General features: G+C 43.7%; 1 protein-coding gene across 1 annotated transcript in view; it reads right to left on the reverse strand.

Moving 5' to 3' along the window:
• Positions 1-13,656: 13,656 nt before the first annotated feature.
• CEP126 (centrosomal protein 126) overlaps positions 13,657-16,367 on the reverse strand; it is a 138,536-nt gene continuing 135,825 nt past the window's right edge. The window contains exon 12 of the mRNA XM_082245594.1: positions 13,657-14,263. Within this exon, the coding sequence (XP_082101720.1) occupies positions 14,159-14,263 (105 nt within the window). The 3' untranslated portion in view covers positions 13,657-14,158. The remainder of the gene's footprint in view (positions 14,264-16,367) is intronic.

Here is a 16,367-nt window from a genome sequence, read left to right on the forward strand (position 1 = left end):
GTATCATGTTAAGGACACGGCTCTCAGTAGGCACAGAGCACTTATTCTTTCCTGGGTCATCGGGGTTCTCGGATAATTCTTTATCAGTGACAATTTGCTGAACGACCTTTCTCCCGTACAGCTCGTGACCTCATGCTCAAATACTGTACATTCTAATAGCTAGGTTACACCTGGAAAGGTATCAGCAAGCCTTTCATCATGTTATAAAACTGCCAGTTAAGATGGAGTGAGACATGACTGGAGCTTGGCAAAGGCAGCAAACTGGACAATTCCTCAACGAACACACTACTGAATAGGGACCTTAGATTGTAAGCTCCTTGAGGGCAGGGACTGATGTGAATGTACAATATACTGTATATGTAAAGCGCTGTGTAAATTGACGGCGCTAAAGAAGTACCTGTAGAAGTACTGAAGTCTAGAGGGGGGGGGGGAGTTTAATTTTCTATAAAGGAAGTCTGGGGCCCCCTCTAGCAGGGGGCCCAGGGCCATTGTCCCTTTTGCCCCCTTATAAACCCGGCACTGATTACTGTCGAGGAATTGATACCTGATGTAAGTCCAATGTCTGCAGGAAGGAGAAAATCAGAAGCAAATAGTCAATTTCCATTTAAAGTGGAACTAACTCTCTCAAACAACATTAACTATTGTTTAATCCAAATGCTGCTAGCATTAATAAATGGATAGGAAGATATATTGTATTACTGCCTTTAACCCTTTTTTTTTAACATTTCTTCATTTGCTTCCTAGGCCAAATTTTTTTCATACATCCCAGGAGTCTTCATGGTATTTTTTTTTTCTTTCATCTGGAGGAAGGGAGGGGCTTTCTCAGCTTAGCACACCCTCCTGCCTGCATGCCTGTGCTAAGGGCAGATGGATTCCAGGAAGTAAATGCTACATGAATCATCTGCCATTATTTAAGATGGCGGCTGTAGCTAGAAATGCTAGGGTGGGGGGCATTTTCAAAGTGATTTCTCAGCCAAATAAAGCATGGGAACATGGATGGATGGGGGAGTTTGCTTTGAATACTAAAAATGAATAAAATAGTTTGTGGTTCTCAGATACAGTTTAATTTAGCTTTAAAGAGGAAGTAAACGTTTACCTATAGGTAAGCCTATAGAAGGGCTTCCTTATAGGTAGTGTGAATATCTCCTAAACAAGTACCGTTTAGGACAGGGGTCTTCAAACTATGGCCCTCCAGTTGTTCAGGAACTACAATTCCCATCATGCCTTGTCATATTCGTGAATGTCAGAGTTTTACAATGCTTCATGGGATGTGTAGTTCTGCAACAGCTGGATGGCCATAGTTTGAGGATCCCTGGTTTAGGAGATATTTACATGACATGCAGCCTGTGACATCACTGGCGCATGCGCTCTGAAGGAACGGCCGCTGTGCTGTGAACGGCAGCTCCTGCGCGCATGCGCGGTAGTAACGTCATTGTGGCTCCGGCCAATCACGGCACCGCAGCCCGCGAACCCGGAAGTAACTCCGGGGAAAATGTCAGCAGTTACCCCGATGTGTGGGCGCTTCGTTCTAAGGTAAGCATTATATAATGAGCGAGTATGTGTTGCATACTAATGTATTATGCCTTTGTCCTACAGGTTTTTTTTTTTATGTGTAGCACTACTCCCAAGGGGGCTGCTGGTTACGGGTCCCCCTGGGTTACCATTAGCAACAGTAGAACATTCTGGCATTTTTCCAAGTGTTTTACCTCAGACAAAAATCAGTCCGGTTTCTTTGGTTTTTATGTTTTATTAGGAACTTGGAGAAGGGACAATGTATACTCCTACTGAACAAAACTATGCACAATAGGCAGGGAGGACTTGAGTTAATGCTGGTTAATGCTGAAATTGAGCTAGTCACGGCTAGGCCGCTGGTTTCAATCTGCCACAATCTGTGACACAGAACTGAAATAATTCTCTGAGGTAATCATCTGCACTCTGAAGCAACTGAACTGTACTGCTGAAGTAAACTGTACTGCAGAACAACTTCAGGGCCCTTCCTGGCACCCCCTTTGTTCCCAATCTTCAGGGTTAACTACTTGGCACCCCCTTTACTGTAACACTCTGAGTGAGGTGGCTCCTCGATCCCCTGACTTCTCTGGAGTGGTCCCCTCTCTTAGGCAGACCCCTAGGCAGATCCCTCAGTACTCGTGATACTGTTTTTCCTAAAGTCCTCTGCCCAGCAGCTCCACTGGTCAGCACATTGGATCCTCTGCAGCCCAGCTCCATTCCTGGTCCCTAGGCCGACCGCCTGGACCACCTTCCTCACTCTGCAGGAGGAGAGACAGCCGTCCACCTCCTCCTGGGACTTTGCTCCCTCCAAAAGACACCCTGTCACATGCTCCCGCCCTATTTATGGCCAATCCCAGGATGCATTACCACATGCTTTCCCACTGGGACTGCCATAAAACAGGATGTGTCACTGGCTGGGTTTCCTCCACTGTCCAACAAGCTCCCTCATTGGATACAGTGGGGACACTCCCTCAGACCCTGAAAACATGTGACAGGCAAAACTTACAGATCAGGCTCCCCTGATAAGCAGCAGGAGCAAAATAGATGCTTTTACCTAGCACCTGTCTAGGAGGGTGCTACATCTGGGTTTATAACCTCTTTTAGTGCCGGTTCAAAAATATGTGATGTCAGACATCGCATGTGATTCACACCGCACTGCTGTGCAAATCACATGCGATGTCTGTGTGATGCAAATTCAGCCATGCAGATTGCATGGCAGAATTCGCATCGCATTCGGACCAAAGTTGCACAGGACCCTTTTTTTGGTCCACACCAAAATCGGATCGTATGGGTGTTCACACCTATGCAATCTGATTCCTATCCGAACTGGCAGTTCGCACTGCGATATGCGAACTGATCTGGGGTTGTCGTTAACTCTGTATTGACACCCCCAGCGATTCGCATATGGCAGTGTGAACTGCCTGCGAGTCGGGTGCGATGCGGGGAACCCGCAGTGGATTCGCAGAGTTCCCGCATCACACCAATGTGAATCGGTACTAAGGCAAAAAAAAGAATAAACATCATTGACTACTTTCCGCTACTGTCCCTCTGAAACTGCGAATACATCAATAACTCCACACACAGCAGATTTATAACAACGTTTTCATTCTTTTATTATGGGTAATAAAATAATTGTATTTTTATTAACAAATATGACAATTCCTTTAGCATTCACTCAGAAATAAAGAATGAGGTATTTATAAAAATAGAATAATCTAGTAAAGTGCATTACAGCTGTTACACATTTCTAGTCAGTAAATAAGGCAAGTTTTTATGATACACCGGTGAATGTTTATCCCCTGCTCAGTGATCTTCTCTATGGTATAGAATGACAGGCGGCTTAGAAGAGAGGCCCACATGGCAGGCGCGCAGTCACATGGAAGGTGACACACTGCCATCTAGTGGTCAGACTTGTCATTTAAATCAGTGTTAGAGAATAATGCCATAGTCAGATAATCGGACGACTTATCGTTCGCATTTTGCTGAATGATACTAAAATCGAATTCAACAATGCGTACTAGCGTATGATTTTTTTCGTACAATCTGATCATGCGTGGTCTTTGTCTATGGATTTTTAGCAGACGCATAGTGTACTGATTAAATGATTGTCGTTCGCTAGGCTATCGTACGACAGAAGTTTTCCTGTTTGTCCCTTTGGATTTTGTTGGACGAAATGTCGTGATCAGCTGTCGAAAGCTGTGTACTAACGATCAGATTATTGTGCGAGCAATTCAAAAGCGATTTTCTTATGTACGATTATCTGATCGTGTGTACGAGGCATAGGTGTTACTTAAAGGGAACTCACAGAATGGCTGCACCTCCCCTCCTCCCAGCACCACAGCAGGTTCAATAATATAATCCAGTAATTAGTCAACCTTTTTTCAGTAGCGGCACCTTTTAAATGTGTACAGAAACTAACGGCAGCCCAATCAAAAAAATGTAAAGTAAAACTATAGGCAAAACTTCTTTTTTTTTCATTTTGGATAGAGCAAAGGAATGTTATAACCCCTGTCTGATTTTTTTTTGCCATTTGTGTCCCCTTGTGGAGATTTCCCTTCACTTCTTGTCCCATAGCCAAACAGGAAATTAGAGGAAATCCCTGAAAAATAAGGGAATTCCTTAGGGACCCCCCGGTCACCAGAACCAGTGTCCCCATTGGAAAATTTCCCCTCTATTACTTTTCTGGGGACAACCCAAAATTTGGGATTTTCTTTTACTTTCACTTTTAATGATAATGGTAAACAGGACAAATAGAGAGGGGGAATCTCCCCAACAGGGGCACAGACAGCAATAAAAACCTAATAGGTGTTCCAATCCAATCCCACTCTTATCTAAAACTGGAAAAAAAAAGTTTTGCTTTTAGTTATTCTTTAAATGTTACATATCAATGGGAAACCTGAGCCCAGGACTATGTCTATAACTGCCTTGATGAAATCAACTCAACATTAAAAGCCCCCCTTCACATCAAAGGTACCCGCGACCTATTACAGGCCCCCCTTTACATCAGAGTCCACTCCTTCACATCAGAGGCCCCTATCACATCAGAGACCCCTATCACATCAGAGGCCCCCTTTACATCAGAGGCCCCCATCACATCAGAGGCCCCCTTTACATCAGAGGTCTCCATCACATCAGAGGCCCCCCTTTATATCAAAGGTTCCCACAACCCATTACAGGCCCCCCATCACATCAGAGGCCCCTATCACATCAGAGGCCCCCATCACATCAGAGGCCCCCTTTACATCAGAGGCCCCCATCACATCAGAGGCCCCCTTTACATCAGAGGTTCCCACAACCCATTACAGGCCCCCCATCACATCAGAGGCCCACCATCACATCAGAGGCCCACCATCACATCAGAGGCCCCCTTTACATCAGAGGTCTCCATCACATCAGAGGCCCCCCTTTACATCAAAGGTTCCCACAACCCATTACAGGCCCCCCATCACATCAGAGGCCCCTATCACATCAGAGGTCTCCATCACATCAGAGGCCCCCTTTACATCAGAGGTCTCCATCACATCAGAGGCCCCCCTTTACATCAAAGGTTCCCACAGCCCATTACAGGCCCCCCATCACATCAGAGGCCCCCCATCACATCAGAGGCCCCCTTTACATCAGAGGTCTCCATCACATCAGAGGTCTCCATCACATCAGAGGCCCCCTTTACATCAAAGGTTCCCATAACCCATTACAGGCCCCCCATCACATCAGAGGCCCACCATCACATCAGAGGTGCTGCAAGTCTAAGGGCTCATTTACACTAGCATTGTCCTCTGAAAAGCAATCCGCAGTGGAACGCTTTTCAGAAGGTGTTTGGTAAGGAGGCATTATATTGCCTCTTCATGCCTGCTTTAACCCCTAAAAGCCCACAACACTACGCTGCAACTGCATGCATTGCACGTGGTTGCATTGTAGCTCAGTTTACTCAAATGAGTCCTGATTGGCAGCTGTAGGGGGTCATTTTTGCTGTGCCGTGATGCTAAGCATCAGTGCTGTAGCATGTGTACACCCCCATACAGCTGGGGAGAGATAGTAAAAATGTGGCCCAACTGCCTGTTTTTACCACCCTCCAACCACAAGTGTAAACTAAAGCCTCATTTTGAGCCAACTCTTCTGTGTTCTTGAGCAGTTTGATTACAGGTCCACTTTAAAACCCAAATTAAGTTGTACACAATTGAAGTCTTATGTGTTTTTATCTCTTTCTATTCCTTCCTGGCAATTATGAGTTGCTATGTAAATCCTGTGTGCCAAAAATAATATTAATGAGTTGTGACTGATTTTTCATGGAAAGTTCTTTAATGATTTTTTCTCTGCTGCTTCCTCTTCAGTGCTTTGTGCTGGCAATGCTGAGTGATGCCCCGTACACACGCACCGATTGTTGGCCGTAAATTTTCGGACAACGTCCGATCGGCCGATTGCTGGCTTGTTAGTATGATGCTTCCGACAACCGACTGCGACTTTTCGGCTGAACAAAATCTGGTGTGCATGCTATAAAATTTTTGTTGGCCATCAACAGAACGGCCGATTGTTCGTCAGTCAGTACAGATTTCGGCAGACAAAAATCAGATGAGCAAGACTGGGCATGCTCAGAGAAGAAAAAACACACAGAAAGTAAACCAGAACATGACATCACTTCTGAAGTTGGTTGTTGTTGGCCGACAAAATTCATGTGCAGTCTAGCAGTGGTTCTCAATTCCGGTCCTCGGGACCCACTAACAGGCCAGATTTTAAGTATTACCTTGGGGGATGCAGACTAGAATACTGCAATCACTGAGCAGCAAATGAGATCACCTGTGATGTAATTTAGTTATCTTGCAAACCTGGCCTGTTGGTGGGTCCCGAGGACCGGAATTGAGAACCACTGGTCTAGAGCACGTTTCAACCAACACGACAGCACTGGACAAAAGACGGCCGATCGTTCGGCCGACAATCGGTGCGTGTGTACGAGGCATTAGGTTCCTTTTACACATGGCGGAATCTGATTTGCTTGGCAGGGGAGGGGTCCAATACACCTAGATGGAGGGAATGGATCCCCTTCAATTTTTTGTTAGCAGAATGGATTGGATTGGAGGTTAGCCAGTGTAAATGGACAAAAATCAGTTTCTTCCTGCTGGTCTATAGGGATACACTGACCATCTGATCGGGTCTGTCTGAAAGACTGTCAGGTGGATTGGATCGCCCGTGTAAAAGGGGCCTTCCAGCCACGACCCTCATTACTAGGGATGCACCGATACCGAGTGTTGTCAGGAGTACTCATATTTGTGAAAAAGCTCAGATTGCTGAAGCCAATAGTTTGTGGTGCGATTTGCACCCATACAAAGTGAATGGCATGCGGTTTCCTGCACTGCTCCTGTGTAAACCAAGGCTGAAATCATAAAGACAAGCCTAGGTTCACACAGGAGGGGTGGGGAAATGGCATGCGATTCGGACAGGAATCGCACCGCATTCCTATTCAAATCTCATGCGATTCTTTGCAGTGCGATTTGAGCCTATGCATTTTCTATGGGCGCAAATGGCACTGCAAAGTATGGGTACTTGGTATTGGCGAGTACTTGACCAAAAGTATCAGTACTCGTACTCGCTGATAAAAAAAAAAGGGTATTGGTGCAACTCTACTCATTACGTATCCTCACACAGGGGAGGAGAGGGGGCATGTCAGGCTGGGCCTGTTACTGAGTGTTGATTATGGAGAGCACTGAGTATAATTCTAATAAACCGATCCGTTACTTCTGCTTCTCTTTGCCAATCCCTTCACTGGCTTCCACTACCCCACCATATAAAATGTTAAATACTAACCACAATATACAAGGCCATCCACAACATCACCAATCTCATCTGCAGATGTCACCCAAATCGCCCTCTCCACTCCTCAGACCTCCTGCTCTCTACCCTGTTTCCCCGAAAGTAAGATATCACCTGAAAATAAGACCTACTTACAGTTTTGCCTCTCACTGAAATATAAGGCCCCCCCGAAAATAAGGCCCCCGAATTGACACAGGAGGATCAGAAGGGGGGGGGGGAATCAAAATGACACAGGAGGATGTAATTTGCTGGTTTGTGATGACAACTACTACCTTACCGTATACAGGTAATAAATTTCCTTTTTTTTTTGTTCAACAATAAATGTGTATCATATTCTTCTTCATGGAAAAATAAGACATCCCCTGAAAATAAGACCTAGCGCATTTTTGGGAGCAAAAATTAATATAAGACACTGTCTTATTTTCGGGGGAAACAGGGTAGCTCCCTTTGTTACCGTCTCCCATGCTCGCCTCCAGGACTTCTTCAGAGCCTCTCCCATCCTCTGGAACTCCCTGCCCCAGTATGTCCAGTCAGCTCCTACCCTGCCCCCTTTAGGCAATCCCTGAAAACTCACTCAGGGAAGCCTATCCCACCTCCACCTAATAACTGTACCCAAGTCACCTGCATCAGTTCATCCCCCGCAGCTATTACTTTTTGTACCACCTCCCCCTCCCTTTGAATTGTAAGCTCCATTAGCAGGGCCCGCCTGTCCCTTCTGTATTGAAATTGTACCGTTCCCCCTCTAAATTGTAAAGCATTGCGCACACTGTTGGCAGTTTATAAATCCTGTATAATAATAATATTAGGGCTCATGCATACGGGTGAATTGCTTTTATGCAGGATCTTGTGGACATGTCCAGGTTGTCCATATGCTGTATGTATGTAACGTTTGTGCTAATGTTTATTTGTGTACATGGACCCTGTTGTCCTCTGCCACTGCTTAGGGTCAACTCTTTAAAGTGGACCTGCGCCCCCCTTCCCCCCCACCATGAAAAAATGTAAAGTCATCAGCTACAAATACTGTAGGACTTTTACCTGTCCAGGGATCCCGCGATGTTCGCACCCCAGCCGATTTTTGAATCGGCTCTTTGGTGCGGTCACCACCATTCGTGGTAAGGGAAACCGGCAGTGAAGCCTTCTGCGCTTTCTAACTGGCCCGGCAATGGAGGAAGGAGGGGGGGGGGAACTTCTGAGGGACCTCGTCGCAACGGAGTCTCACAGAAGTAGGGATGAGTACCTGTCAAAAACAGGTACCCGTCTCCCCCTGAAAGGTGCCAAATGTGGCACCGGAGGCCACCATCACTACGATTTACATACTATTGTTTATTTCTTCCCTGAATGAGTCATTATTGCAGCAGAGGCACATGTGAAGAATGACCTTGGCTGATTCCAAATGGCTAAAGTCTAAGGTGATTTTGCACGTCTCACTGCTGTATGAATAACTAATTCAAGGGGGAGGTGTAAACGTCAATAGCATGAAATCAGTAGCGGCCGCACCTCATGGCGGCACTGCACATCAGTGGTGGGCCAATAAGATCCAGGTATGCATAGAAACGTTAGCCCAAATGTTTACATGCATACAACGTAAAATATGATTGGAGAATGCAGATTTTTCTAGTTTTGGTTTACGCAACTTTGCATACAAAAACAGAGCAGTGTGCCTTAGACCCATAGAAAAGATCCTGCAGTTTTGAGATTGGTAGAAATAATGGAGCAAATTGTACAACATTGTGCATGACCCCCTAGACCAGGCATGTCCAACCTGCGGCCCGGAACCGCAGGCAATGCGGCCCACTGCCCCCTGACAATTTTTTTTTATTTGCTGGGGAGGAAGGAAGTTGAGTCAGGGGCACGGCCACGGCGGCTTCCAACTAACTGTAGGCAGAGGCTGCCTCAGAGGGGATCATCCACTAGTTGTGTTAAATTAGTGCTGGGGAGGGGACGGGGACTCGGCAGCTCGGGAAGGGCGCAGCGCCGTTTTATTACTTATATACCTTAACTATAGTATATATTTTATATGCGGCCTGAGAAAATTTCTCTACACTCAATGTGGCCCAGAGAAGCCAAAAGGTTGGACACCCATGCCCTAGATCACAGGTGTCAAACACAAGGCCCGCGGGCCAAATCCGGCCCTCCAGGCCATTTTATGTGGCCCTCACACCTCTCCTGTAGCTGCAGTAGAGCTCCAGTCCTCCTCCAGACCTTATACTTTCTGCTTTCCAGCAATGCCTCCAGCTTCTTCCGAGCAGCCCCACAAGGTAAGGGAGGTGCACTGTGATGTAAGGGAGGGTATGGGACTCAACTTTTGATGGTGGAGAGGCTCTTGACGTCTTATGAAAGGGTAGGGGATGCTCTTGACATCTAGTCTTACAGATACAGTACAACTGGCCCTTTTGAGGGCAATCATGATGCTGATGCGGCCCGCAATTAAATTGAGTTTGACACCCCTGCCCTAGACTGAACAGTCATGTTTAGAAAGCCTGCACAATTGATGTAACAAGATGTAAAAGGTAGAGCTATGAAAATAGAGATTGGGAGTACAATGATGATCTGCAGCATTTCTCTTTCTGTGACTGCAAAAAAACTTCAATAAACAAAGCTTCATTTTTTTTTTTTTATAAAACATATAATTCACAATAATAATATCTGGTTAGAAATTTTAGCAAATTACAAAAATAAACGATATCTTTATGTTATCAGTCAACAAATCAGTATAACAAATCATGCATTTATCTTTCATAAAACAGAACGTTAGAGATATATAAGGCTCACCATGCACGTTACAATCTGACCATACAATCAACTTTCCATTTACCAAAATGATGTAATATCAGGACCTACCTATACAATTCTATCAATTTGTATACAATCAGGCAGGCCTTTGCACTGCTTACTTGTTGGTAGATCTAAGGGAGGTTGTACATTGTATGGCGACCCTTACTATATTCATTGTTGATCTCTGGATAGATGAAAAGTTTTTGTGATGCAATTTCATTGAAAGAACAGAAAATAATTTAACAGTCTTGAAATAAAATCAAAGGGACTATTAATATGAATCACATAATGCTTATGTTTAAAAAGCCAATCAAAATTACAATTTTATAGAGTTGGCTACAACAGGAGAACGGCGCACTCAGCTATATAATGGCCAAAGTATGCTTGGTGAAAAATATGTCGTTGAAAAAAACGACGATGGAATGAAAGCAAAATACAAACTGCAATTCACAGATAAAAAGTCATATACTGCTGTCTGTATGGAACAATCTTCCGTTCATTTCTGGGATTAAAGCAAAACTCCAGCCACCAAGGTTCATCAAATTCTTATGGCAAAAAAAGTTACCCCTCGGTTTACATTATAATAATGTGGTTGTAACAGTGAAGCAATCTTCCTTTCTTCTACACCTGTCCATTCACAAAATGCCTTGCATTCCTTTTCCATAATACAAGGTTTTCTTTGAACTGAGCAGGGGAGATCTTGTTGTTTATCCCCCCAGTCCATTGGTCTCCAAACTCCGGCCCGAGGACCAGATAAGGCCCTTTGCTTGCTTTCAACTGTCCCTTGGGGCACGTTTCCTCCCACTGATGCAAGACACTATTCCTCCCACTGACACCAACAATGGGACACTATTCCTTCCACTGACACCAACGATGGGGCATTATTCCTCCCACTGACACCAACAATGGGGCACTATTCCTCCCACTGACCCCAACGATGGGACACTATTCCTCCCACTGACACCAACGATGGGGCACTATTCCTCTTACTGACACCAACGATGGGGCACTATTTCTACCACTGACACCAACGATGGGACACTATTCCTCCCACTGACACCAACGATGGGGCAATAATTCTCCCACTGACACCAACAATGAGACACTATTCCTCCCACTGACACCAACGATGGGGCACTATTCCTCCCATGACACCTACAATGGGGCACTATTCCTCTTACTGACACCAATGATGGGGCACTATTCCTCCCACTGACACCAACGATAGGGCACTATTTCTCCCACTGACACCAACAATGGGACACTATTCCTCCCACTGACACTAACGATGGGACACTATTCTTCCCACTGACACCAACAATGAGGTACTATTACTCCCACTGACCCTGTCGATGGGGCATTACCCCCCCCCCCCCAATGCCAAAGATGCACTGTTTACTCCCACTGATGTCAGAAAAAGGTAAACTCCCAATGGCCACCATCTGGCCCCCATAAAGTCTGAAGGACAGTAAACTAGCCCTTTGTTTGGAGATCTCTGCTCTAGTCCATTCACAGAACAGAATGCAAGAGATAGATGGGGGCAGAAGCAAGTGACTTCAGTCTGAGCTCCACAATAGGAATGCAGTCCAAATATATATATTTTACACAATGAGTCAGCATTTCAATGTTCATGTACTTTACCATGAAAATATGGATCAGAATTAGGTTTTTTGCTCATGAGACTTCTTCTCATTGCTCATGAGACTTCTTTTGAACACAATGCACATTAAGGCTATATTCACATCTCTGCGGCTAGGCAATGCTTGCAAAATCACACATGTTCCTGACCCATAGAGAAACACGCTACAAGTAGCATATGTGTGGGGGTGCCATTAATTCCTAATAGCAAACTCTTACATCGGCAATCGAGGTGTGTTTCCGTATGTGCCAATCTGCGTGGTGCAGCAGCATCATGTGGTTCAGTGCGGCATATAAAAAAAAGGGTTGGGGACTTCGTCCCCGTCTTTCATGGGTAGGGCAGCCCATTGAAAATAATGGGCTGCTCTACCTATGATGTGCACATTCACATATGTGAACCAGGCCTAATGTGTGACACAACATGTGAGTGTTAATGCAAAGTACAAGAACATCAAAGTGTGAATGAGTCAAATTCTTTATGTCACAATTGAATGCTTATCCACTTGAAAGATCTAGAGTAGTGGGACATCGCTGCATATTGAGTGTACTTTATACACATCTGGGAAAGGTGAATAATGTTAGCAAACATGCAACTGGTTAGAGCAGCCATTCTAGACCAGGGTTATGTGAAACTCTAGGGTTCCTCCAGAGGTTGCTGGCGGTTCCTTGATCTCTGGCTGAATGACCTCCCATCTGATGGTGGTCAACACCACTTGGCAGAGTCAGCGCCATGACACAAATTATCTTTTTAGCTTTCTGTAAGGGTGGCCTTTTGACCACCACTTCAAGGGGGGCACTGTTCACACTGGCCATCAATGTAAGTGACATTTTTTCCACTGACCACCAATGAATGTATTCTAGCAGGGGTTCCCTGGACCTGAAAATTATTTTAAGGGTTCCTCTGAGATTAAAAGGTTGGGTAATAGGGAAAATTCTTATACTTAACCTGTGCGTTGCCCATACAGGTTCACTTTATTATTGGCCCCATCAGCACTCATACACACCTCTCCTTTGCTTCCCACCACTCCATTGGACTGATGGGAGTGAAGAAAATACTCCGGATGCGATGACGTTTGTGACTCACTTCCCACCCCCCATGACACTGCTGGTGCTTGGCTGGTCAGGCACCCAGCGGGCAGGAAGACAGCTGACGCTTACACAGGGATAACCCCATTGCCCTCAGTGATGGGAAAGCGAATGGAAGGCTAGTAGGTAGGGCTGGCTTTAAAGTGAACATTCCCGGAGAAAGCATGTGTATATTTTAGGATCAAACTGTTTGATTTCCAGATTTTGAAAGTACTTTAATGTGCACAATCTGATATTTACTATTACAACCCTGTGGATCATCTTTGCCATGACCAAGAAAAAAAATTCAATATGTACTGCAATGTATCAGTTACAATTGTACGCCTGGACAGGCAACTTTTCTGGATATGTGATGTTATCTAGACAACACAATCCCTAAATCAGTCCTTATAAAAATATATTAAAATGCATAAATAAATAAAAAAGTCCCTATTTTCCCAAACAATGTTAATATAAAAACCAAGCTTTCAGTGCAAGGATATACATACTGTATATCTTAGTTATATCACAGCAAAGTGTGAATGGGCCCTGACACAATGCCACTGCCAACACAGCTGTCTCTTAGTTTCCAGCAATGAAATGTTAAATCATTGAAAAGGGGCATTTTGATTGGATTTCCACCACAATTGTTGAAGCTTGGTTGATTGGAACTTTTGTGGTTTAGTGAGGTCATTCAAGTTGTCCCTGTGTGTGTCCACGCTTCTCCCATTACTGCTTAAGGTTCCTAATGTGATTACTTTTTCCTAGTTCCATTTTAAAGAAGAACATCGACCTATTGCTAAACTCCGGGCAAACAGGTAATTACCCTGAAATAGGTCATGGTTTTACCTGGCAAGGTGTGCATTTACCTTGTCTATACTGCTCTTCAGCCAGTCTTGTGATCCAGACAGCATAGCCAGGTCCCTAACCTTCATTGCACATAAGCAGTTTAGCTTGGTCAAGGACCCCCCACCACCTGACTGGACAATGAAGGAGCAGAATACTGTTGAAGAGATGCCATGGAGACAATTAATATCTAAATATTCCCATCTTGACTAATGGGGACATGGAAACCCAAAAAAAAAAAAAAGTATTTTTATGTAAATGATTGTGGTTCTGAAACTGCAATGCAGTTAAAAGGCTATTCTAGATAAAAATAGTGCTCCGCTGAGATTTTCATTTCATTTCATGGATTAAGCACATCTGTAAATTAATAAACCAACTAACAGTACACAATGAACACACTAAAATATATAATATAAGCTTTTCAATGGAAAACAGAAAAAAACTGTACAAAACATTTATAAATACATACAGTATATACAGTGATATACATTGCTGTATGCTATGACAGTATTGAAAGTAGTCAATATCTTCTCTGCAGCCGCGTGCGAGGGTCGGCAGAAAGGCTGCGGTATTTGTGCATCTGTACTGCATTTTCCACTGGATGAGCTGGAATATGGTGGATGTTCTAAAAAATAAAGGCACATATCATTTTGCATATAATCCTCTAATACAGCAATATGAATTAAAGGTGAACTTGCATTATAGAGCCATGAAATACTGTCCTGATCATTAAAGCAGTATTAGACCCAAAATAAAAATGTAATATATTCCAGTTTGCCAATCATTAAATGGGGTGGTTGAATAGGTTGCTTTTTTTAGGCTAGTTTCCCTCTGTTTTCACCTGGTGTGGCCAGTAACACACCTCCTGTATTAGAGTGTCCCCACTTTGGATGAAGGAGCACAGGGGGCACTTTGGGACAGCAGCATTGTCAGTCTGGGGGGAAGTGAGTGTTAGCTGTACTAGCAGATTTAGCCTACATTCACACATATGTGGTGTGGGAAAAGCAGCGATCCCTGCACGTTTTCAGTACTGCATTGCAATTTGCCATCCGCTTTGAAGGAACATAGGATCCATGTTTTTTTATATCATGTCTTGCATCCAGCCAGAAACTCAATATACAAGAGGGTATCCAGAATCAAACCAATAATACGGCGCCAAAAATGTACAAAGAGCAAATGACTCCTTGCGGCTAGTATCCTGAAAATGCGATTCAGGTCGAATTGTAGTAAATTCATGCTGTACTGCAACTCTCAATGGGTCGTGGTAACCCAAAGAAGATACTGGAAAAGAGAAATGGACAGAGGGCACACCAGCCTAGCGCATTATCTTTAAAACAATTTATTGTAATAGACATGTATACACATTATACTCACAAAACGATTATGAAACACGAGCAATAAGCAATGAGGGACCACCAGGGGTCTCCACTGGGCATCCTCAGCTGCCGCAGGCTGTGGAAGGATGTAGAACTCCAAAAAACTGCTTACGCGTTTCGGGTGTTCCCCCTTCATCAGCAGCTCTTTGTTCTTCATACATTTTTTAACATTCTACACTATGAGAGGGCTTTTTTCTCTTCTTATCCTTATATGAGCCATTTGCTGAGTATCTAAAGGCGCAGGAGCGCCGTATTATTGGTTTGGTTCTAGATACCCTCTTGTACATTTGAGTTTCTGGCTGGATGCAAGTTGATGGAAGAGGAGTGGTATGGACCTATAATTTGCCAAATAGAGAACGCTGTTCCTGACTTCCTGTAGTAGGGTTCAAGATGCTCTGGTGAGTGAGCTGCATATACATATGGTGGCGGAGAGGAAGCACAATTTTTCACTTTGGTGTTGAAGCATTACTCCTTTACCTGGATCCATACTAGACTTGTTTTTTTTTTTTTAATAATCGGACATCATCACCAGCAGCGCATGTTGAGGTTATTAATATATTCTACTCTGTTTGTGGTTATGATTTCCGGCTATAGACCTGTGCCTCTTGTTTATTTTCACCTGCGTCCTCCCAGCGCAACCTTCCACTCCTGCCATGCTTTTTTTGTTGTACTGCTGGTCTCAGTGATGCTTGTGATGACAGTGCTTGTATACTTTCTTTTCTGTTATGTACATGACTCAATAAACGTTTGTTTGTTTTAAAAAAAAAATAAAAAATAATCGGACATTATCTATAATATTTAATATTTTTTTTTTATGTTAGACGGTGATAGAAGTGGCACAGTCATATAAGTGTGGTGTGAACACGGTGATAGAAGTGGCACTGTCACATAAGTGTGGTGTGAACACTTATATGTATAAGATCAATCTTTGTTTTAATATTTTTTATATAACTATTTTTATCTTTTGGCACATATTTACTTTATTTGAGGAGTTTACACATTTCATGATAAATTAAGAGTGTAGTTATAAACCAGTTACATTCCATTTTTAAAGCCAAGCAACAAGCTGCCCTCAGAACAGTATACACAAGCTTATAATTTAGTAAATTTCTTTAGCGAAATTCTTTTAGCACCATTTTTTAAAATTTATTTTTAGCACTATTTGTTTGATCATTTTATCGTCCCCTTTGCGCAGGTTTGGGACTTTTTGGACCCAATTTTTAGCTATATTAGGACATTTAGAGGCAATTTTAAACTCAGCGTTTGGAGGCAGAAAAAAAAAAAAAACTCTCCTGATTTGCATTTTTTAGAGGAGTTTATTGGTAGAAAAAACTCTGAATGCCCCTAAGCTCT

This window comes from Pelophylax lessonae, assembly GCF_965119305.1.
Source record: "Pelophylax lessonae genome assembly, chromosome: 2".
NCBI lineage: Eukaryota > Metazoa > Chordata > Amphibia > Anura > Ranidae > Pelophylax > Pelophylax lessonae.